The 25,187-nt window shown below is 40.3% G+C and overlaps 1 protein-coding gene across 3 annotated transcripts in view; it reads right to left on the reverse strand.

Annotated features, from left to right (window-relative positions):
- RASGRP3 (RAS guanyl releasing protein 3) overlaps positions 1 to 25,187 on the reverse strand; it is a 76,086-nt gene that overhangs the window by 23,713 nt on the left and 27,186 nt on the right. For all 3 annotated transcript variants that reach the window (XM_047068719.1, XM_047068717.1, XM_047068718.1), the window contains 10 exons: positions 21,389 to 21,521; positions 17,654 to 17,848; positions 16,567 to 16,669; positions 15,276 to 15,338; positions 14,580 to 14,711; positions 13,178 to 13,325; positions 11,324 to 11,497; positions 10,828 to 10,944; positions 8,551 to 8,826; positions 2,117 to 2,194 (listed from right to left, as the gene is read on the reverse strand). In XM_047068719.1, coding sequence (XP_046924675.1) covers positions 2,117 to 2,194; positions 8,551 to 8,826; positions 10,828 to 10,944; positions 11,324 to 11,497; positions 13,178 to 13,325; positions 14,580 to 14,711; positions 15,276 to 15,338; positions 16,567 to 16,669; positions 17,654 to 17,723 — 1,161 coding nt within the window. In that variant the 5' untranslated portion in view covers positions 17,724 to 17,848; positions 21,389 to 21,521. The remainder of the gene's footprint in view (positions 1 to 2,116; positions 2,195 to 8,550; positions 8,827 to 10,827; positions 10,945 to 11,323; positions 11,498 to 13,177; positions 13,326 to 14,579; positions 14,712 to 15,275; positions 15,339 to 16,566; positions 16,670 to 17,653; positions 17,849 to 21,388; positions 21,522 to 25,187) is intronic.

Raw genomic sequence — 25,187 nt, forward strand, 5'->3', positions numbered from 1 at the left:
AAAAAACTGAGACACCAAATAAAACACAAAGAACCAGTGAGACACAAGCGTGCCCTGTGAAGAGAAAAAGGTTCATGGTGGGACTTTGGTGAGGTCCACCAGCACCAATGGTAAGCACACTGAAGTTACAGGCTCTTGGTACCATCATCCTGACAGGAGCTTGTTCTCCAGTGGCAGCATGTGTCAAACCTAAGCGCAAAACAGGGTGACAAGCCACTTAAGATAAGACACAGTAAGGGATTGGGGAAATGTGTTTTCATAGATTCATAGGATTTTAGCACTTGGAAGGGACTTTGAAAGATTCTGCTTTACAAAAGATAAAAAGATTTTTCTGTGTTTGATGGAAACATCTTCTGAAATTGGCCAAAATCTATCCTGAAAACAAATGTAAAAGGCACAACTCAGGCAAGTGTGCCCTGTTCTTACCATGTTCCCATATAAGAGGTGGCAGGAAAAGGACAGGCAACCTCACGCAGTAGAAAAGCCTAGGCATTGGGGCACTTGGGTGTCTCAGTCAGTTAGGCATCCAACTCTTGATTTTGGCTCAGGTCATGATCTTACGGCTCATGAGATTGAACTCCACGTTGGGCTCTGCACTGACAGTGTGGACTCTGCTTGGGATTCTCTGTCTTACTCTCTCTCTCTGCCCCTCCCCCACTTGTACACGCACATGCGTTCTCTCTCTCTCTCTCTCTCTCTCTCTCTCTCTCTCTCTCTCTCTCTTCAAAATAAATAGATACACATTTAAAAGAAAAAAGCACAGGTGTTGAAGACAGACAGGCCTGAAGCCAAATCCCAGTTCTTCCACCTACTGGCTATTAGTGCTCCGTGTGAGACACCTATGCTCACCAGACTCAGTTTCCTTAACAGAGTTAATGAGATAACATGGATATGATGACCCACCAGGTGCCCAACAACCAACTGGTAGCAATTAAAGTGCCCTGCTCCAGGTAAAGGAAGGTGTGGGCAGGTGGAAAGGCCATGGGCACACACATAGCTTGCCATACCATGCTCAGCCTCTTCACAACAAAGCAAAGGAATGAGGAGCTCACAAGTTGCTTTTTGCCAGTAACTTTACCTTTCTCTCTAGCTCTTACTCATGCTAACTTTGCAGAGGCTAGCCTTCATGCCTCCATTTACCTCTGCTGTATCTTCCCACATGGGTCTGTTCTTCAGTGTCCCCAGGAGATGGGCCTCTGGTAGGGGAGCTGAAAATGCTGATGGAGCCACCACTCACAATTTTAAGAACAGACGTTACCAGGTCAACTAACTCAGACTCAAGTGCACACCCTCCCTGTACCAGAGAACAGCCCTGCCTCTTTGGGGCTGATGCTGCAGAGTCAGAATACAGGGACAGATTGAAGGTCCAAGTCACTGGCAACATCCCACAGAGTTCAACTGGTAAGGAGGTAAGTCATGAGACCTTTATCAGAAACCTGATCTGAGGATACGAGTCCAAGAGGCAAGTACAAACATGTTTTCCTTGAACATGCAAACCTCATCCTCGCTGCAAATTTCAAATTTACCCAGGTATTCTTTTATGAGTGCAAAACAGATCTAAGATACAGTCCGCTCACTAAAACTAAGAATCAGTGTACATTCAGTAATGCAATTTCCTCAATCTTATCATATAATGTTTCTTTGCTAAGAGTCAGCCGTTAATTGAGACACTATCCAATGTGATACTGAAATTCTGAGTTGAGTCGATCATTAGCAGAGAAATTTGTGAATTATGATCAGGGTATTTAAAATTGATTAAACTTCATCTTATGCTGAATGGGATTTTATGTTGAAGAATCTAAAATGCTGTTTCACATTAAGATGCATTCTCTTTTGTTGAGGGGGAGGACCTATAGGTAGGCAGGCTCTCAGAGGAGACACAACACATAGATGATAACAAGAAAACAGAGTAATTGGAAATAATGGTCTTCTTTGTTAGCCTCTGATGAAGAAATCATACTCAAACTGTCAGAGCTAAGCTGTTCCACTGGCAAAATGGAATACAGATTTTTTAAATTCTTCAGTCTTCAGATCACAAAACATCACTGTAATAGCCAATTACTGTAAATGACAATCAATGGTGTTTGGCACTGATCCTTAGAAAAAATCCACCTACCGATTTAGAATTTCTAGGCTCCAGCACCAGTGACAATTTGTAAATATCATCTTCTGTGTGATAGAGGTCCAGAGAGAGCTACAATAAATTAGAAAGGATAAATGATGATGTTGGATCACATTTACTTATTTATTTACATTGCTGAAATATTTTCAAACCAAATGTTGAAGCTCAGTGTCTAATAATTTGAGAGAATGCAGAACATTAAAAAGATAGCATGCAGAGGCAGAACATGAAATTTTAAAACCAAACACTTTAGCATGGTCATCAGCATCCTATGTGCTATATCAGATGTGTTTATATCAACAAAAGGCAACATATTTGAGCTATGAAGTAAGACGCCCCCACTCTCAATGCTACAGGAATTGCTCAGAGAGGCAGCATATAAAGCATGAAGGAAGGTTCTGGAGTCAGTTGGGCCTGAGTTCAAGTCCTAAGCCTGCCACTGGTTAGCCTGGCACCTTGAGCCAGTTATATCTTCTCTGACACTCATTTGCCACATCTGTAAAATGGAAATTATCATAAAAATCCCTACTGAATTGAATTTTGATCAAGATCAAATGGAATACTTCATGTGAAGTACTACACACACAACCTGGTACACAGTAAAATGCCAAGAAATGTTATTTGGTGTTGTTGATGTTACTATTATTATGACAGCTGTTACTACTAATATTATTATTATGTGTGTGGGGGGGGAGGGAGGTCACTGAAAACAGAAATGATCAGGACAGAGTCACAGAGGACCTTGTGAACTAGGACCTAACTGGGACTATTCGGACAGAGAAAGAAGGAGAGAAAGATCAGGACAGGCAGGGACAACAACTTAGACCAAGATTGGAGTGCATGAATGAAATCAGTAAAAACTAAAATGCATGGTCCCATTCATCTAAAATAGAAGGCATGAGACTCAAAATCAGCCTGGATGAGTCTCACCCACACCCTTTAATGTTAAGATACCAGATGAATCATGCCATTTCATCAGCAGTGAACATAACCAGTTGCCCTGTCCTTTCTTCGACCATTGGGGATGAAAAATTCTATTTAACATATTGGGCCTAAAAATAAAAACTTAATGTGTATGGGTGTAGAGTAAGGGAGAAGCACAAGAAGGATGAAGTGGGAGAAAACTCAGAGGCAAAAGATGTCTTTCAAGGATTTATCTTGCTTTCATTTTTTTTGAGAGAGAGAGAGAGAGAGAGAGAGAGAGAGAGAGAGAGAGAGAGAGGCAGGTGAGGGAGAGAAAGGATCTTAAGCAGACTCCAAGCCCAGCACCAAGCCTGATGCAGAGCTCCATTTCATGAACCATGAGATCATGACCTGAGCTGAACTCAAGAGTTGGACACTTCACCAACTGAGCTACCCAGACACCCCTACAACATTTAAATTAAGGATTGCACACATCAGGTCATATACTGCTTTATCTAGACTTTGTCACCTAAAGATTTTTTCTAAACATAGTGAAATTGACTTGACTATAAAACTGCCCCATCATCATATCAGATCTTGAAAATCCTACCCACAAAGAACAGACACTATACCCATCTTCCATTAAACAGTCATTCCTACCTCCAGGGAGGAGAGGAACCATCCTTTAGTGCCTTTACAAACAAATGCCTTTACAAGGCAGCTCATTATATAAAAGAATGAAGTGAAATGCATGAAAAAGATCTTTTGGTAGAAACACTGGTATAACAATGTCTTATTTGCCAAAACCGTCTTCGCAGATGTAATCACCTTGGGACCTTTCCTCTGAGCTCAACAATAATAAAAATGTGTGATAAGTAGAATGTGACACTGGATCTCTGGGTTAGGGAGGTGACAGAGAGACGTGGGGTCCCTGATGAATGGGAGACAGCCACTGCTCAGGTACAGCCAATTTTTGTCAGCTTGACAATTGACATATCTTCTCATTTGTCAAGAGAAGCCAGAAATCTGGAGTTTTACATGAAATATCTCAATTTTTAAATCCTGGCAACCAACATAAAATTTTTATGATTCTGTGTAGGCCAAATAAAACACATCTTGCCAATGGCAGTTGCCTGCTATTTTATAAATTCCACGATGGAAAACTCTACCGGCTTCTAAGCCTCACAGAAGCAGGAAGTGCATCCATTGCCATCTTTTCTGCCTCTATAATCCCAGCCACAGTTTGCTGCCTTGCATTGTGAACATTCCATAGGGAGAAAATCAAGTCACTGTTTTCTCTGGATTCCTTGTTATCAGGAGTTGATCTGGACTTCGATGAGCATGCCCCTGTCCTACTGATTCGGCCTTTAATAATGAATGTCAGTGGCGCCTGCTGGAAAAGGGATGACAACAGTGCCAGAACATCTGACCAGAAATCCAAATAAACCACACACTGAGTAGGGGAGATGCTCTCTCAAAAGACACAGAACATCCGTGGTAGTTTCATACATCAGATGGACAGATACCAGATCCTATGATGGAAATGTCTTCTCCAAATGTTTGCCCTTAATTTATTAGTGGTGATTTGATCCTGAGCAAGTTATTAGCCTTTGTGGGACTCACTCTTTTGGTCTTTAAAATGGGAGGCATAAATAATAGCTCCTTCCCAGGACTTCTGTGAAGATTAAATGAGCTAACATGCATTCAGTGGGGTTTGTGTAGCGGGCCATAGAGATGGGCATTGCATGGTTGGCTTCCAGTCAAATGCCACTGTGCTCATCAGTGAATGTATTACTCCTGCCATCTTCTGCTTTCCCAGCCATGATCCTACCTACATGCATTCTCTCATCTCCTCTGGATTTTACAGCCCTGTGCAGAGCAACATGTTTTACTTCCTCCACAATTTTTTTTTTAAATAATTAGAGGCAACTTGTCAATGGAATCTCAAGAATGCTTGCTTGTGTCTAACATATTTTGAGCTTGGAGAATGGTCTGAATCCCTGTTTCATGTTGCTGCATTTACACCCAAGCCTATCAGCAAAGATGGTTGTGGATTTAGTCTGCACATTAAGACCTATGTCGCCCTGACTAGAGAACTGTAAAATAAAACACACTTGGTCATCAAACTATCCTATTGACCATTTTTGCAATTCTTCGTCTTCTTCTTCTTCTTCTTTTTTTTGAAACTGTAAAAATACAGGGGGCTTTCCAGTTATTTGCATATACTCAGAATGGTAAAAGTAACTGATAGATCTAAAAATACTATGAAAAGAATCAGATGATTTCGTATACCATAAAGTAAGAAGCATCAGCTTTTAAAGCTTCTGGTTCCAGGATTAGGATCACAGTGGAAAATGCCTTCTCTAGATTGTCCCTGAAAAGAGGAACAATCCAAAATCCACGTGTTTAGTGCTAGGGTCTCCCTTCCTTCATGTGCCCAGGGCTGTTCAGGGGCTAAATTTACAATGATAAAAACGGCACACAGAGTCTCTGACTCATAGATTTTGTTCTGTAATTAATTGCTTCTTTAGCCACCCATGAAGAGGGAAGGAGAGATTACTTAATTTTTACAGATGCAAAACAAAATATATATAAAATAAATAAAATAGATGTAAAATAAATCAAACAGAGTAAATGCCCATCACTGAGAGACAGAGAGAGAGAGAGAGAGAGAGAGAGAGAGATACCCCCACCTCAAGCTGGGATTCAGAAGTTCTCCCTTTGCAAGCCTTTTGTCCTTTAGAAGTCTGTTTCTTCCTTTGTAAAATACAAAGGGACAGGGGTGATGTTACACTCTCTGCCCTTCCCAGGGTCCCTCACAGGGTGTCTGTGTATATGAAATATATGTGAAAATGCTATGAAAAATGCAATCAGTTATTACAGAAAGTCCCAAGGTTGCTATGCAGCCTACCACATGGAGCAGACATTCCGTAATTGTTGATTTATTTAAGAGCTCTCATTTTCCATCTTTCAGGGCTCTCAATAATGTATTGGCTTTCTCACCTGGAGCCATGTTTAGAGGCAAATAATCACTTCAGGTAAAAACCTGACCTAGAATCTTGGGGAAAAATGAATGGAGAAATGCTGCACTTATGGATGCCCTCACAGCTTCTGTCAGTCAAATGGTTCTAATCCTAACACATATCTGCTTCATGAGATGGCCACTGGGCTCTAGTGAACACCTGATGGGAATCTCCTTTGTCTGCATTGAAGAGATTAATCTGCTTGTGGCCAGGAAGAATGAATGTATATTCCTGGGCAATGAACCTTCTTGTTGGTTGTAGGGAAGGAGGAGGGGTCTTGGCTTTAAATAGAAACTGCCTTGATCGATGTCCATATGTGGGACTGTGCTATCTGAGGAGCCACTGGGCTGGAACCACAGTATCAGATTGACACCAGGCTCCTTATTCTCAAGGGGCCACCAGTCTTTATATCTAGAATCACAGAAATTTAGAGCTGGAAGAGATCTCACAAATGAGCACAAAATCCCTTATGAAAAGACAAAGGGCAGGTCTAGCTAACAAGGAGACAAAACTAAGTAACTGCACACACAGAGCTAAAAGCTTGATCTCCTGCCCAGGATTCTTGCCACTGTACTACACTAGATAACATTGTTGTCCTAAATACAGTGCTTGGTGGCTTCCATATTTTCTTTTAATACCCGAGAGGGGGTGGGGCGGGGATTGATTGTGTTGTCATCCTTTTTCTTTTTTCTTTCCTTCCCAGGCAGAAAAAAATATATATTTCTTAGCCTTTATTTCTAGGGTTCAAATTTTCCATTTGCACCCAAAAATTTCATTCAAAATCTTTTGATACTTCTCTAAATATCTGTCATTATGTTGCTCCATTCATAACTCAAAATTAATTCCCCTACTCCATCATCATCTTTTGTCGGGATGAGAAAATGCCCAAGCGTAGGCACCTGCTCTATGACACTCTCCTCCACGTAGTGAAGGTAGCCTGGACACAGACAGGTGGAACTTCAGCTGGTCTGCAGACATCACCTGTGCCTGTGGCTTTGCTGTCTGATTGGGGCTGCAACTCTGGTCACTTATTCGTGGAAACAGATTTACATGGCAAATGATTCATAAACGCAGGTGCCTGGATTATTGAGAGGGTTTTCCCCCCCCCCAGTAGAGAATGTCTGTGTGTTTACTGTTTGTCATACAAACTCAGTCCCAAGAGATTTGTGTTTCTGTGTGTTGGCCACTTCTGCTTTATGCTAAGGTACAGCTGGTATTACTCCATGCACTTCAGGGGTTCTATGCCTTGGTAAACAATCATGTGTTCTAGGAACAGTGTGTGAGAAGGTCTAGGAACTGCTCCTATGCCAGTGCAGTGGTCCCAGAGGATTTAGGCCCTCAGAGCTTCAGAAGGAAATTGTTTTCATTTTCCATGGCCACGAATGGAAAAGAGTCAATTCAGTATTGCAGTCAAGTGTCTGAAGCTTCCGTATTATAAACCCAAACAGGGAAGTTGCTTCTCCATTTGTTAAACAAGGGTGAAAGAATTTGGTTATGCCTCTTCCCCCTGACAAGGCAGCCATCAATGGGGTAGGTTCTCTCCCATACACCTGTTGTGTCTAAAAGCGCCGGGACCTAGAGATCAGCCACGAATGACAAAAAATATGAATGCTAGTTGAATTTCATCTGTCTGACCCACAACATTCCTAAACACAGCATTCAGTTCATCTGTTGAGCTCCTACATATGCCAGGTATCATGAGAGGCAGTGGGGATATGGGATATATGTGGCAGGTAAACAGGAAAAAAAAAAATCTAATACAAAATGATACCTCCCTATGGTTAAGAAAGTATAAAGGTCAAGAGCCACACATGAAGCAGACACTTACTGCTCTGGAGAGGAACAGAGAATGCTCCAGAAAGACAGAAGGTTTTGAATTTGAGCTAGTCACAGGGGTGGATAGGGAAGGGATTTTCCAAGAAAGTGCAAAGGCCAGGAAGCAGAAGGCAGCAGTTCGTGGTGGAAAGCCCAGTGTTCCTCAAAGGCAAGTGTGATGTGGCATCAGGTGATGACAACCCAGGATACATAGACAACAAGTCTAGAAGGGCCTCAAAGGCCAGGCTGGCAAGGGGAGGGTGGCAGTGGGGACAGGGAGATCATGGAGGAGGACCAGATATTATCCCAGGCTTCAGCTATGCTGTGCGGGAGGGCAAAGGGAAATGGATGAGGTGAGGCCACGTAGAAGGTGGTGATGAGCTAGACTGGTGTGACGAAGGAGAGTGAGGGGCTGAGGGCGGAGGGCCTCTCCAAGAGCTCTAGGAGCAGAGCTATAGGGGTGGTACCTAGGCTCCTCAGGACAAAGGAAAATTTCTCTGCCCCGTGATTATAGTCTCAGCTCATGCCGGATATGGGGCTGGGCTCCCCTCCCCTCACCCACCCTTTCAGATCCTGCCCCATCTACCAGCCCTGCATGCAACCTGGTGAATGACCTTCAAGGACTTTCCCGCATCCCCTGGGAAGTGAGAAGAGCTCTCAGCACAAACTCCTGTCCCCTCAACTCACCGTGAGCAGGTTGATCAAATCCATGTTGGGTTCTAAGTGGTGGGAGGCATTCTGCAGAGACACCAGTTCGCTGAGGGTAACGGAGAGCTGGTGCATTTTTACAATGTTAACTTTGTTGTCCTCCATCCAGTCTGGGAAAATGACATGGACTGCTATCAAGTCTTTCAAGTGGACGCCAAGGATGGGAATCTTGAAGCCCTCGCAGTCGGCAAAGGCCTTGCGGTAATTGCAGTAATTGCCGTTGGAGGAGACCAGCTCTGTCATTTCGTTCCAGTTCTGGAACAGATGGAAAAGTAGGATTTTCAAACAGTCTTCCCTCCTACCCACCCCCCAGGCCCTGCCGTGTGTGGCTAGGAAATTCCTCAGCCACTGAGAGAAGTATCAATTGCACGAACACTGATGCAGGGAAATTATTAACCTAGAAAAAGAAAATTAGAAAAATGTCCTGGGCCTGGCTATATGAGCTAGGCAGTGTGTTCTATTCTACTGCAAAACAGAAACTGCCCACACCTCTGCCTACCTACTAGGGCTGGTAGGATGTTAAAAAGCACCAATCATCTAGAAGTATTTGGCAATTCATGGAAATACTACAGTCCACAAACATAAGCATGTATTGTATTAAAATACAGTATGTAGTATAGTACAGTTGTTGTTCTAAGAAAGTTGCATTCAAGATATTACTTAAAGGTTAACCTGGAATGGGATGGGGTAGGAAAAGCCACGCCGAGGTATGAGATAGCTGTGGTTTGGGACTCTGCCACTAACTAGACAGGTGACCTTTGGCAAGTAACTTCATTTTGAGGGGCCTCAGTTTCCTTTTTTGTAAGAAAGAAGATTTCAAATAATTTTTGAAGATCCACTGGTGGTTCCAAGCCTCTAAGAGCCTCCACTGAATTCTGACTCATCACAATGTGTAAAATGTGTTTTGCTCTTTACTTGAAATTCAGTACGAAGCTCAAGGAAAATAAGACACTTACATAATGAACCCCAGTATGCTTAGGACGAGTGATATGTTTTAGGTCAGAGAGCAACGCTTCTTGGCTTACAACCTCCTGTTTACCGCTGGTTGCCTAAGAGCAACCAGACCTTCCTCAATTTTGATCAGTCTACAACTTTCTGAAAGCAGCCCTGTGACTCAGATGAACTGTCTCCATTCCTAGGCCCAAGTTTGGGTTCTGATTTACCGTCATTATAATTCCATCCCTCTTGTTTGTGATTGGTTCAAGAACACAGAGGTAAGCCAATCGGCACATTATATTCTTCTAGCAATTGTTATTGGTCCAGGGGTGAAAATGTGACCTGAGATGGTCCAATCTGCCTAAAAACAACGTCTTTCATTCCATGGGGGCAGGGCTGAAGGCGGAAGTTTTCCCTGTCTCCAACTTGCAGACAGCCCAATCAGGAGAAAGGCCGGTCTAAGGAAACAAATAACTGATACTGAAAGGTAGGCAGAACTACTGACCCAGAGCTCTAATCAGATTATGCCTGGAGTTGGCCCCGCTTTTTGTACTTCCAGGTATGTGAGATGACCCATTGCCTTACTGTCTAAGCAATTTCAAGATTTTTTAAAACTTATAGCTGAAAGTGTCCTTACTGATACAGCACACTACATGCTTACAAAGAAATCTTTTCCTAAAGATGAAATGTTCTTTTTCACTGACAAAGGAAAAATATTATTATTGTGGTCTGGAAACAAATATGACAGAAAAAGCTCAGTTTAAAAAGACAAAGATCATTGTTTTTTTAAAATTATATATATATATATATATATATATATTTTTTTTTTTTTTTTTTTTCCTGACAACTCAGCTATAAATCTGAGGGATTTCTAGACAAGGTCAACATCTCTCTCTTCCTTTGTATCTGTCCACTGTGTTTAACACAGTGTTATGAATAGAGCAGGTGTTCATTGACTTCATTTGAGGAGGGTAGGGTAGGAATGATTTGTCTTATTTGCCTTGTACGCCCTGTGTGTGTCACAGTGCATATCACATAGTCAGCACCAAGTGCATATTTGTGGAGTACTCACAACTGCAATATGTTAATGGTATTCTTGTTGGGACACTTGGTATTCTTAAAGGCCTTCTTATTGGGACACTTGCCACCACTTCCAACCTGTTTTTGTCAGTGGTGTGCCTATTCCCTTCCTATTTAATTCCCCATGTGTAACCAACCATTGTCTAGGAAGAGAACTTTCCCCTTCGGATAGGAGCATCCTATCCCTAAACAATTTACAAATGACTTTTGTACTCGGGATTGGAATTTAATCCACCATACCTTTGTAACTTCTGAAGAAAGATGAGAATGGGTCTCCTTGAGGCGTGAGATAGAACTATGACTAAGGCCTCCCACCACTGCCATCAGAGTGTTAAAATTTTTGAGCTGAAGGAGCTTCTGCAATAAAAAAAAATTACCATCAATACTTTGTAAGAATTTTTCAACTATTCCAGCCTCTCTGAAGTACAGGTGAATGCACTATTTTAATAACAAGGATCTAGGACAAATAATATCAATTTAACATGAAGCACAAATGCAATCCACCAGAAAAATATATCCATCATTTTACAGAAAGCATTACAACGAATGCTTCCAAGTACTGCCAATTGAAGGCAGTCTTCGTGCATGAGAGAAGTATGATGTTCACCACCAGATATTATGAATACTTTAATTGTCCTTTATGGTGTGAACCCCAAATTTCTTTGATGACTTTTCTCTAGAGGGAACAAACATGTAATCCTTTAAGAACCCCAGGCTAATGCCCAGACATACATACCTTGGCAACATTGATAAACTTTGTAATGACTTCTGCCCTTTGCTGGGGGGTTGGTTTGCTAAGAACCATCAACTGGACCCACTTAGAGATTCCATTAAATAAAGCAATAGATCTCTCCAAGGTTGGGTTATTCTCCAGGCAGCCATGGATGACATAGCTTTGGTAATCAGTGAACTAGTAAAGGAAGATTCAGAGACTCTGAATTATAATGGAGTCTTTGTAAAATCAGAAATTAGAACGTTGTGTGGAAGATGTGAGACGCTGTTTCATAACAACATAATGATTTCTTTCATTTCACATTTATGATGGTATCTTACACATTTGAATATACACGTATCCTTAACATATTATTTTGCTGGGGCGCCTGGGTGGCGCAGTCGGTTAAGCGTCCGACTTCAGCCAGGTCACGATCTCGCGGTCCGGGAGTTCGAGCCCCGCGTCGGGCTCTGGGCTGATGGCTCAGAGCCTGGAGCCTGTTTCCGATTCTGTGTCTCCCTCTCTCTCTGCCCCTCCCCCGTTCATGCTCTGTCTCTCTCTGTCGCAAAAATAAATAAACGTTGAAAAAAAAAATTAAAAAAAAACATATTATTTTGCTGTGTTTCACTCCGCCATACACAGATACATGCTTACACATCACAGTGTTGGACAGGGCGAGGAGGGACAAGAGTCTAAGTCACATTCCAGTGAATCTCAAATTTGCTGGATCATAAGATCCACCTGAGACATTTGCATTATAACATATTGGTTTCTGGGGACACTTCAGACCTAAAGGATCAATATCTCCAAAGGAAGAACCCAAGAGTCTTCATTTTTCACCCACTACTTGTGATTCCAACAGCCAGGCAAGTCTGAGATACATGGCATACATTAAAGAAAAGGAAATGAATACAAATATAATGATTTCAAGTCAGAATAATTTTGTACAGTTTTTTAAGAAAAAAGAAGAAAACAATAATTGAAGTAAGGCAGCTCCTTAGCAAAACAGACACCTTTTGGGGGAGTCAGCATGGATGCCACCAAATACATGTGAGCCTTCTATCATGTAAACAATGCAGGGGATTCCCTTTCATGGCCTGCCAGGAAAGGATCATTAAGGTCCTCTCCAAGTAGGATTATTTTGTAAAAAGAATCAGTCTTTCAAAAATCCATACTTCTAACCTCATGTTCTTCTTTGCAAGTAATAATGTAATTAATTTCCTGGCACCTTGGAAAAGAAAGAGGAGTGATTGCCCCAGAGCTTGGTGAGACAAAGCCTGATCGTGAGCCATTAAGGAAATAGTCTCATAACAAGTAAATAGTGAGTAGGTGGCTAGGAAGAGACCACAGTCAAGAGGAAGAGAAAGGAGGTGGAGAAGGAACACTATTAAGACGGAGTAGGAAAGAAAAGTTTAATTCCAGCTCTCTATATCTGGAAATAAACAACCTGATGTGAGAGTCTCATCAAAGCCTACAATTCTTATTCTCAACCTATGCCCGTAATTAGGCATTTATACAAATCCCAACCTAAATAAATATGTCTTCCCTCAAATGGAGGGCCTAGCAAAACATGTTCACTTGGGAGAAGTCAATGGAGCTAAATAAACCTTGAATGGTTAAATCTCCACTGAGTATTTAGAAAATCATGCTTTAATCGTATGAAAGGAGACATTGAAAATAGCGACAGATATATAGCTCCTAAGCCATAAAATAAAGGCAGGATAATATTTATCTTTGGTTAAAAGGGATTGTTCCTGTGAATTAAGGGCACTTTTCCAGTGGAGCACAATGACAGAGGCTGCCAATATGAAAACGCAGCTCTTGGGAAAGTTGGCATGGTGGTTGTTATCCTTGGAAGAATAAATGTCAGTTTCTTACTGAGATCCTTCTAAAAGATTTATGCTCCAGAAAAGTGAGGTGCTCAGCCAATTCAATGGGCTCCAGATGGTCAAACAGCAGACAGGCTTTTCCCTTCTTGGATACTTTTTTCCTCTGTGTGACTCTTCTCATCCAGTCATAGGAAGGACTATAAAAGAAACAGTGAGTCTGGTCAATGTGCTGAAAGGCCATTTCACTCAATGGAAGTTATTAACCTACTGACTCTGTAACTCTTGGCCTGCTTCCAGGAGCTTGCACAAAATACACGCCCTGTCCTTCATATTTGAAGAGAAAACCACTGACCCACTGCCAATAGAACATAAACTTTGAGTTGTTTTTCCAGACAGGGTGGGTTTGCACCGATCCATCCAGAATTTCTTACTTGCTCTTTCTTGTGACCAGTAAGGTTTGGATCACAGGGGAGAGGTCAGGGTTAGGTATATAAATTTGGCAGATTATCAATATATACGATGGTGATTGAAGGCACATGAAAACCACCTGAAGTTGGGTTCTTACACTTCAGCAACATATGGATTATCTGAAAAATTCGTTATAAAGACAGAGGACTGACCTCACTGCCAGAGATTCTGATTTACTAGGAATGAACCTGAATAATCTGTATTTTTAACAACATCCCTAATGATTCCTGGATCATGCACTGTTGATCAAGACTCTTAAAGAAGTATTCTAGGAAAATGGACCAGAGTATGAATGCCCAGGACACAAAAACATATATTTGCAAGACGGATAACCATACTTAGGGCCATTGCATAGTTTTCTCTGTACAAAGTTAACTAGTAGGTATAAAATGCAAATCTAATTAGCACTGAGTTCCTAGTAAATGAGCTAACCAGTTCATGGCAAAACAATGGTCAACATTTGTAAAGCCTCAGGCTGATCTCAGAAGCACATAGCACAGGGCTTCTCAAACTTGAATGTGCACATGAATCAGCTAGTGCTCTCTTATTAAAATGCAGTTTCCAATTCAGCAGGTTTAGGGTGGGGCCTGAGATTCTGAATTTCTACTGAGCTCTCATGTGATGCCAGTGCTACTGATCTACAGGCCACACTATGAGTGGCAAGGACTTAGGAGACAGGAATTAGACTTAGTAATTAAGTACTCAGCATCTATTACATGCCAAATGCTATCTTACTATGCATTTATTGTATGCTCATAGTAGCCCCATGACCAAGGTACTATCCCCATTTTATACATAAAGAAATTGAGGCTTGGAAAGATGAACTATGTCCAGTGGGGCTGTGCTTATTTTGCAGCAAGACTTTCTTCACAAGAGCACACCTTGATTCTGAAATAGTATGGACTGAGGTCAAGTGGGACCATCACTATTCCATCCCCTCATCATGACTCATCATGTTTGAAAGAAGCTTGTGCCACTCTTACATGCTGGATATGTCGATGAGGCTGATGTGTTTTTCATACCCTAGTTGGCTAGCTACTTCTCGGAATTCTTCAGTCATACGGATCAAACCAAGGTCCAAATTAAACTCTGCAGGAAACTTGAGAATCCAGTACCTGAAAGGCATCAAATATTTTTGACAATGAGAAGATTTCAAGCTAGACCTTTATGGAAATTATTGTATCATTTTACAGATTACATTTCACCATAAACCCAGGACCATACCCCAAATTAGCAATCTCCTATTCCCCTCCGCATGATACCAGCTCTCACTTTTCCCTCCTTCAATCAAGGACCCAAGTCTACCACTCCCTCTCTGAGTCTCTCTTTCTGACCCTAAGTCCTGAGTGTCTCTACTCTCATCTAAGTGCAGGAAACTCTTCTCCCGGTTCATGGCAACTACATGGGAAAGTATATGGTGGGGAAATAGGAAAGAAATGAATTTACTCTTTCCAACAGCTAGTTTCATTCCCTAATCACATTTGCTATGGCTTGACCTCTAAAAGAAAGATAAATTCAACTCCCAGGAACAGAGGAGAGCCAATTTAATCAAAATCAGTAAAAGAGGGATCGGAGTCCATTCTATTGCCAAACTAGGTCTGCTGCTTGGGGAAAAAGAAATTATCAACAATTCCAGAACCATAAAGTAGAAGACAAATTACATGTATAAGTATATTTACCTCATGAAGTAGCAGATCTTTAACCGAAATTCATCACAGTTTTCTCCACTGGCATCTCGATACGTACATTAGTTAAAGAAAAAAATCCTTGTACCTTGTTTCCTTTGCCCACACCTGCAGCTGTTTGACCAATTTAGATGAATTCCTAATAAGAAGGCCATACCAGGGACATGTGAGTTATATGGATGTTCAAATGGGGAGACAACAAGCTCTGATGATATCAGCACTGAATAATTGTAACCTATGCACTGTTACACCCCCATATTGAGTCCTGGAAACTCTCAGACTACACTGAGGACCGGGATATTGCTCGCTTTCAAGAACCTCTGCTCAGGGTAAATGTCCCCTTACCCTCTCTAATATTCCCTTCTATCCTGAGGCTGTAGGAAGGATGGAGGGGAAAAGTAGAAAGTGGAGGAACTTGCAATGAGTCAATGGAAGCCCACATGGCCCTAATACTTGACAGACCCTCTGCCTATCAGGCTCCTACCCCGTAAGGCTTCCCAGTCATGTGGAGGCCCCTGGGGCTGGAAGCAGGCTGATAATAAACATTAGATCTCCAGGAATAAAACCTCCTTATACATGTGAGGCTATTTTGTCATTTTGTGTCATTTGGCTTTCAATCACCTTTTGGGACTGCACTGTGTACAAGAGTGGTAGATTGCTAAAAGCTCTTACTAGAATGGGGTTTCTGGGTCTTTTTGTTTGTTTCTTTGCTTGCTTTTGTATCAGAAGGAAATCTGAAATTAATATCAACCAACCGATTGCAATAAACCTGTTAGAATGTTCTTTATGTCTTGTCAACAAGGGAAAATGTGAAAACTTAGGTGGCATGTGTGCCTGATTTGTGCCTTATTTTGGTTGGCATTTCCATATGTCTAAACCATATCCTCTGTGTCCATCATTTTACCATCCTAAAAGGAATAAATTAGGTCTTAAATAAGTGTTGACTATTCTTTCATTATACTAACAGCAGAAATGTTTAAGACAAATTAGAAACATTCAGCCTAAGCTTCCGTTTCATTGTATATCTAGTGATTATTTTCAAGTACAGCCAAAACACCCAGATGGATAGTCAACTCTTTGGTCCATCACGCAGATGCCTTGTGTAGACATCTATATATATATATATATATATATATATATATATATATATATATCTCCACAAAACAGCTGGATAACTGACTGAAGACTGTTTATTCATCTTAATTTACCAGCTTTTGTTAGACACTCTACTAAATACAGAACTTGATTTATGATTGTAATAATTATGCAGTAGTTGAAAGGATATATGCAGAGAAGCTTTTCTGCCAATTCAGTGGAAGATAAATACCATCGGTGCATCAGTAGAACTATTCTTGGCAAATAACTATTGTTCAGCTCTCCATTGTCATCTGTTAAAAAAATAAAATAAAGTGAGGGGTGAGGAGACAACAGTATTACTCTTTTTCTAATATCAGTAGAGAAACATTAGTGTCAAAACGTCTCATAGACCCAATTATTGTTTGGGTCTTCCTTGCAAGTTGAGTGAATAGGTTGGTCTCACCCTCCCTCTGGTGTTAGATTGCCAGATTTAGCAAATAGAAATACAGAACACTTAGTTCATCTCAATTAAGGTAAACCAAAAATAGATTTTTTAGCATAAGTATATCCAATGCATTATTTAGGATGTACTTACACTAAAAATGTACCTTATATGAAATTCAAATTTAACTGATCATCCCATATTTTATCTGGCCACCCTACTCTGGTCTAACACTTCCTATAATAATAAATTTAAAAAAACAATTAAAAAACAACCCCTTTGTGATTCTATTTGTGCAAAGAATATCCTGAAATGCTGAAGTGGATACATAAACAACATAAAAAGCATGTAGCTTAGTAGAAGGTACAAGTCATATAAACAAATATAGAATGCAGCAGATTGTGCTACCCATGCTTGTCTGAGACAAAAGACTGAGGAATAACCATATCCCCATATACCAAGTACCATAAGAAAGTCCCAAAGGGCTGTGGGAGGAAGAAATCCACACTGCTAACAGCAGGGATTAGGAATGGTAATATGAACACCTGAAATGGCAACTGAGATGGTCCCTGAAGCAAATTTTAGTGAAGGAGTATAATAAAGGCATAGGCATAGAAAGATGCAAGGATGTCCCAGAAACATTAAGTGGACCATGTGGCTGGCATATTAGCTGTGGGAAGTAAAGTGAAGAAAATGCAGAGAGAGCAGTGATCTTGGGGGAGACAGATTGGGGTCAATCAAAAAGGACCCAAATCCAGAGGTGGAGATTGAATTCTGTTTCACAGCAACACTTGCACGTGAAAAGGGGAATGTCAGAGCATCAAGATACGTAAAAGGGAGAAAACCCTCATACCAAACATCTCAATGCAAGTGCTCAGCAGTTCATCTAGTGTTGCTGCTTTTCCAAGTCCACTTGACCCCATGGTTATTAAGCCGTTGTCAAAAAACTAGATACATTTTCAGCAATAGGTAGACCATCTCCATAATCATGCAACTTGGTAACGTTTGTGCTAGTACTGGTGTCTGTCCTTAGTTATACTCCAAGACTCTAAAGAAACAAGAAAAGAAAGTTATTAGACTAGAGTTCAGACCTCATTATAGCATTATTTTCCTACCGAAAAAGATAATGACTTCCATTGACTGCATCTTTCAACCAGAAAAGTATCAAAGTGACAGAGATAATATGTCAACCACCATGATGGCAAAATGCCTGCTGACCTGTTCCTTCGCCTGCAGGTGCCCCAGGACCACAGAAATGTTCTGTTAAATACCAGCCCAGTTTGCAGCCGACATTGTCTTGATACAATATCTTAACTTTCTTCATATTCTTTTTTTTAAGTTTTTATTTATTTTGAGAGAGAGACCGTGTGCATGATCAGGGGACGGGCAGAGAGAGAGGGGGGAAGAGAGAATCCCAAGGAGGTTCTGCGCCATCAGCATAGAGCCTGATACAGGGCTTGAACTCACAAACTGTGAAATGATGACCTGAGCCAAAACCAAGAGTCAGACACTTAACTGACTGAGCCACCCAGGTGCCCCAACTTTCTTCATATTCTTAAGAGATAAGAGAGACATTCAAGAATATTATAAATGTTACTTGGTTTAATATTATTATAAGTATATAGAAGGAGGTAAATTTTTTAAAATGTTTATTTTATTTTGAGAGAGAGAAAGAGAAAGAGAGAGAGAGAGCATGCACATGAGTAGGGGAGGGGCACAGAAAGAGGGAGAGACAGAATCACAAGCAAGATCTGAGCTGTCAGCAGAGCCTGCTGTGGGGCTTGCTCTCATGAACTGTGAGATCAGGACCTGAGCCACAAATCAAGAGACAGAGGCTTAAGTGACTGAGCTACCCAGGTACCCCAAAGGAGGTAAATTGTAAAGTGCAAATATATTTGTGAGAATTATCCTCAATGATCATATAAACATTCAACAGTTGATTTAAAAAGTCTTATTTGCATGATTTCTCTAATAGTGACATTAGTACTAGTGGGAATAGTAATAAAAGTATTAACAATAATCTGTTAAACATCCACATTATAGATCAATCACCATACCACTTTCTAGATATTATCCAACTTGACCTTCATAATAATACTGTTATGACCAACAAAATAATATTTCATAACAATGCTTCATAAAAATAGTAATTATTATTCCCAATTTACAGATGAGGTCATGGGCTTTGCAGAGATTCAGCAACTGGTCTAAAACTACACAATTATTAAGGCCTAGAATCAGGACTTCATTGTAAAATGAAGCTTTTAGTTTCCTTTTTCCCCTTTCATTGCTCTCCCAAGTATGGATATCATACATTGTCATGATTTTGCCCCCTAATCCAGTATGAGGAATATCACTCCTCCACACCATATCAGAAAGTTGACATAGCCAAATGATCTGTCACATAGGTAGAAAAAATGTGGGGATGACAGCTTTCTCATTTTACATCACTGTCATAGGGGAAATGGGATTGGAAACCACCTCTGAGAGTTCCTTATACTGAAAGCATTGCTGTTGGAGGCACCTCATTTTATTTCAGAGTCCTTGATGCGAGCTCCATATAGGGCTTAGAGAAGGTGAGAGCTCATCGTGATGTAAGACAGTTATCCACTTTGGGCAGTTTAATAGGTTAATGTGCCCACTGGGAATTAATCTCTTAAACTGTTTGAAGTCAGTGTCTTTTCTACTTTTGAAATTTATTTATTTAACAGGCAATCATCAAGCACCTGACAGATGCCAGGCACTGGGCTAAGCATTGAGGCTGCCGAGACGAACAAATCATTGTCCCATCCCTGCCTTCAGTAGGCTCAAAGTCAGCTTCAGAAAGCAGACACATGAATGAATAGGGAAAAAAAGCTAACTTCCATGTATATGGTTGTGTTAGTTCAACGGGACCACCAAAGAGTGACATATGAGTGGGTCTGTGCAGTAGGCATATAACTGCAAAGGAAATTTTTTACCGTGTATTATTTCTGTGTAAAACCATATTCTTGTGCTGACGGTGCCACATTTAGAGCCTAAAAAGTAGGATTATTTCACATGTGCAGTAAAAATAACAGAAACACGGGATCAATGCTATCCCACTTCTGCTGCTCAAACGATTTGTGAAAGGGAAATATTAAAGATGTCTGGAAGCAATTCTTTTATGTCTCTTAACCAACTTACCTTATTGGTGAGGCCTTTCCTGACCACCCTATTTAAAACAACAAGACCTCTCTCCTCACACCCACCTCCCACTTGGCATGCCCTACCTCACCTCCCGGCTTTATTTTTCTTCATAACACTTGTCCCCATTTGATGTACTATATATTTTACTTGTTTATTTGTTTTTAAATCTTTCTAGCACTATAAACATAAGCTCTATGAACGCAGGATTTTTGTGTTTGTTCTCTGGCATACTCCCCAACTCCTAAGATGTTGTCTCTCATAGAGAAGATACTAAAAAAAAGCATTTGATGAATTAATGAATGAGTGGATGGATGGATGAAGAAATGAATAAAATAAAAATTGTAAAAAGTTTATCTTTGAATATGTACTATAATATTTTTAGTTTGTTTTAGTACTTTAAATCAGCTTTTAGTAAACAGCCTGGGATAGAGGTTCCTTCTAGCTTTCTAGACTTAATAGGATCTGTCTATATTCATAATAAGAACTTGGTACCTCTTCCAGGACATTTTGGGGGCAACACTTCTCTTATTTCCTTAATGTAAATTCTGTCAATCCCATTAAAAGTCAAGATTGGACAATTGACAAGTTTGATTACCCTTCATGTATATATAGACACTTTTTATCTTGTGAACTCTTGTTACTGAATGGTAAATATATTGCTTAGAACCAAATGGCCTACATTAACTAAACTAGTTTCTCAGGTAAAATCTATAATTATTCAGTTGGTCTACTTTTTTTAAAATTGTTTAAGTGTTTATTTATTTTTGAGAGACAGAGAGTGAGCAGTGGAGGAACAGAGAGAGAGAGGGAGACACAGAATAAGAAACAGGCTCCAGGCCTCTGAGCTGTCAGCACGGAGCCCAACGTGAGGCTTGAACTCACAAACTGCGAGGTCATGACCTGAGCTGAAGTCAGATGCTTAATGGATTGATCCACCCAGGCACCTCTATTCAGCTGATCTTCTTGAGGAAGGTATTACCCTTCCATAAGGGGTTAGAAAGAAACAATGTGGTACCAAAAACCTGTCACTATGTTTGGGATATTTGTGATTTGCAAGGAAGGCAGCACATGAGAGCTAGGCAGGCCAGGCTCTCCAGTTACAATCTGTTTCTGCAATCAGTAGATGTGTCTGTGTCCCCACTTAGCATTCTGTCACCTGCACATGCACCTGAGATCTCATTTTATTTGTGTGGCTATTATTATGTCTGCAACTGCTTTTTCAAAAGTAAAGCTTCTTTATTATAAAAGCAACATATATTCATCATTTAAAATAGGACAGGAAGGAAAAAAAGTTGCCCGCAATCTCACCATCCAAAGATAACTCTTGTTAATATCATAGCACGTTTCTTTCAGTTTTCCTAGGCATATTTATTTTGGCAAGTTTCATATGTAATCTACAATGGTTTAAATAAATACTTACCTACTGGTTCCACACAGATAGGTATCCAGGTCTGCAAGAATGTTAAGGGCAGTTGTCATTCTTGGAAAATGCACTGGGGATGCAGTCTGCAGAACTGGTTTATCCAACTTGAATAATAAGTACTTTGCAGAACCTGATAAAAGAACATAAAGAAATCCCCAGACAGAGTTAAATAATAGAAACCCCAAAGAATCCACGTTGTGTTAAAACATTTCCAAAACCCTTGAGTTATAGGTGGTTTTCGAAATTTTGTCCATCTCAAAGTCAATTAAATAAAGAAAAATATTCGAAATAGTTATTTGGTGACATGGTATTTTTTAAATCAAATAGCTATTTTAAAAAATCAGCCTATTAAAGTGCTGTAAATGTGGCAAAAACCAAAATTTATACACATAGTGTAAAATACTATTTTAGTCCAAATACACTTGTACCATTGGAGTACTCATTACGAATTTCCAAACACTGACCTTGGAATGTTAGTAAATCTCTAAAACAGTTTGTTGTGGTGATCATCAAACTCTGACTCTAAATCATTCCTGACTGTCTCAATGTGAGTGTCAATGTTATTTTAGTCCAGGTTGTTTAGTCTCCCAATGGTTTGGGACTTGCTTTAGTGTTGATAGGTATTCTCTGGCTGAAATGAGAATTATTGCTCCCCAGCATACACATTTTCTCACAAGTCTGAAAAAGGACACAATAAAGCCAAAATTTCCCCAGGGCTTGAATTACTTCTATGAGAAAAGTTCTCACTTCAAAAGGGCAATAGAGTTCTGTTGGGTGTGATTCCAAAGGCCATGATGTCTGCCTGCAGCAAAAAGTCTTTCATTAACATGAAAGCCTCTGTCTTCAAAAAATCCTTGTGAGGTTGCCTAGGACAAAAAGAACTATGCTCCCAATTTTAGAAATAGTAAAAAGGAGTCAGCTCCATGCAGCTAGCATTAACGGACATAAATTAGCACCCCAGCCTCTTGACTCAGAACCTTTAGAGTCTTTGAAAATTGGATTTCAGTCCTAGATAAGCAAATGGGGGGGAGTTTTACTTACGTCTGAGTAAAATGCCAATATTGCTGCCTACTTTACTGGATTGTTGAAGGAGTTACAGAGGTAACATAAAATACACCCACCATATGTCCTGTAAAATACCGGGTGCTCAAGGGAATGTGCTTCCTTCACCCACAGTATCTCTTCCCTTCCAATATTTAAAGGTCTTTAAGTTGAGGACTTAGGTGAAGTACAGGACCAATATGATTGAAGTGACAGGAAGAGAGATGTTAAGTTAGAGAAGAAAAAAGGAAATAGGAGAAAAAACATTGTGACACTAGAGCTTCTAAGAGTGGGGCAGGTGGCCTCATCAGCAATGGAATCCCATTCCTGAAAGTTCTTGAGCCAAAGTAAAGTAATGACTGTCAGAGATGTTGTGGGCTTAATTCCCAGAAGGTGTCTAGGAAGCATGCCAAAATGACAGCAAAGGTTGCTCCTGGTTCCAGGATTACAGAATTTATAAGTTGAAATATTATATCTAGTAAAAATTCAACAAACAGTTTTGAAATGACGTTGGCCATGTTAGAACTTCCAAAGATAGTCTTGTCTATAGCATTATCTCTATTGCAATAAAAAACTAACAAAAACCCTTAAAGACTCTTCCCTCCTAATGGCAGATACTGTCTTTATATATAAATGACCACAAATATGTCTTGGCTTTTATAGGACCTTCATATGGAAATAAGGGGGTTTCTCTAAATGCCTAAAACCTTAGTGAAAATGAGTGGTAATTATTACAAGTCTTTTAACCTTAAGGATTAACAACTAATTCATCCTAGCATTTGTTGTTCTGGCCACATTCAAGCTGAATCTCCCTTTCTCACCACAGACACAAGATTGAAAAGGTGTTATGATTATATTCCCTAAGACTAAGGAGAATCAAGAATATTAAGTTCAGTAAGAGAAAGGTTAATAAAGCCCTGAAAAATAATGAATTTATTTGACAAATATTTACTGGGGATTTATTAGACACCAGATACTAAGTAAGGTACTGGAGTGGCTGGTAGACAAGATTGGGGGCAAGCAGAGAAGAGGATAAATGGGTAAATGAGAAAGACATAATTATTATACTCTAGCAAAGAATTAAACAAATAATTACAGTAAAGTATCCCCTGAAGGGGAGGGGCACTACTTTAGTATAGGAGCGAAGCGAGTTTTAGCTAGGCAAAGAGTGGATGGGAATATTGCAATTATGAAAAGCTGAAAGACATTTAGAATGACTGAAGTATTGAATATGGCAAGACATGAGACTAAAGAGTCCATAGGGGTAGCTCATGAACAGTATTGTAAGTTATATGAAGGTGTATGGGCTTTATCTGAAGGGCAATGGGAAACCATTGTTTCAGAGATGAATAAGAGAGTGGTGTGATCCTACCTAGATTTAAAAAAAAATTTAACATTTATTTATTTTTGAGAGAGAGATGAGAGGGAGAGAGAGACAGAGCACGAGCGGGAGACGGGCAGAGAGAATCCAAAGCAGGTTCTAGGGTCTGAACTGTCAGCACAGAGCCCAACACGGGACTGGAACCCATGAACTGTGAGATCATGATCTGAGCTGAAGTTGTACATTCACCTGATATGAGCTGATAGAGCCACCCTGGCACCCCAAGATTTTTTAAAGATCCCTCCAGCTGCAGTGTGGAAAAGAGATTAGTAGACACCTACACTGATGATGTGGAAAACAGTAGTCAATTATAACCATCCAAGCAAGAGATGATTGCTATCTAAACCAGTGTGTGGCAACAGAGATGGAGGGGGGTGGTTTGTTACAGAATATAATTTGAAGATAGACACAAGATTTGCTGATCCGATGGCTTTGGGGAATGAGCAGAAAGAAGGAATCAGGGATAATTCCCAGGTTTCTAGCTAAACATTTGGTTGGGTTATGGAGCCATTCCCTTGAGATTGAGAAATTGAGGGGAAGGGGAAGGAGTAGGAAATTCATGGTGGACAAAAGATGAGTTCACTTTTAGATGTGTTGAGTTAGAACTGTCTGAGACGTCCAAAGGGAAATGCTGAGTTAGCTTCTGGATACCCATTACAGACTTCTGATTTGACACCTGAGCATATTTAAGTTCTAATCAGTTGGAAAGGAAAATTTAAGGAACAGGAGAAGAATTTAACCTACATAACAAGGATCCCGAGAAGACAGAAGTGATGGAGCCATGCATAGGTGGAGGGATTTACTTTGGATAATGTAGCAGGTCAGCTTTCTCATTGTAACAGCAGGAAAGAGGGCAAAATAGGTAGAGATATATGTAGATTTGTCTTTTTGATAGCAGGAAGTCAAGGAAGGTTCTGTCTAATCACTTCTATTTACTCTAAAAAGAAGGAGACAAGGTCATCTGCTAGAAGGTCTGACGTTTATCAGGAGGAAAAAATATGCAACAGATGTGGTAAAAAGCACAGAAGAAAGAAACAGAATTATTGGGCTATTTCCCATTATTTCCATTGAGAAGGCTGATGTTTCTTTTCTGGAGTTTGTTTTGAGAGTTTAGTGTTCCTTGTTCTGTGGGTGACATCATTCGTGCCACGTTTCTGAAATTATTTAACTTTTCTGGAACAACTTATATGGCAAGTTTCTTCTTTATGGAGCAGGCAATTCTGAGTTAATGCTGTTATAGTCCAGTCACATGTGGTTTCCATAACTCAGAGCTAAAGCACGGCTGGCATTTGCTAGGTAGTTTCCACACAAGGGCATTCCTTCCTTCTCCCATTTTACCCAGCTTCGCTTCAAATGGTGAGGAAGAAGACAGAT

This window comes from Lynx rufus, unplaced genomic scaffold, assembly GCF_022079265.1.
Source record: "Lynx rufus isolate CCGP_SWC_20201006 ecotype Redwood Valley unplaced genomic scaffold, mLynRuf1.p SCAF_8, whole genome shotgun sequence".
NCBI lineage: Eukaryota > Metazoa > Chordata > Mammalia > Carnivora > Felidae > Lynx > Lynx rufus.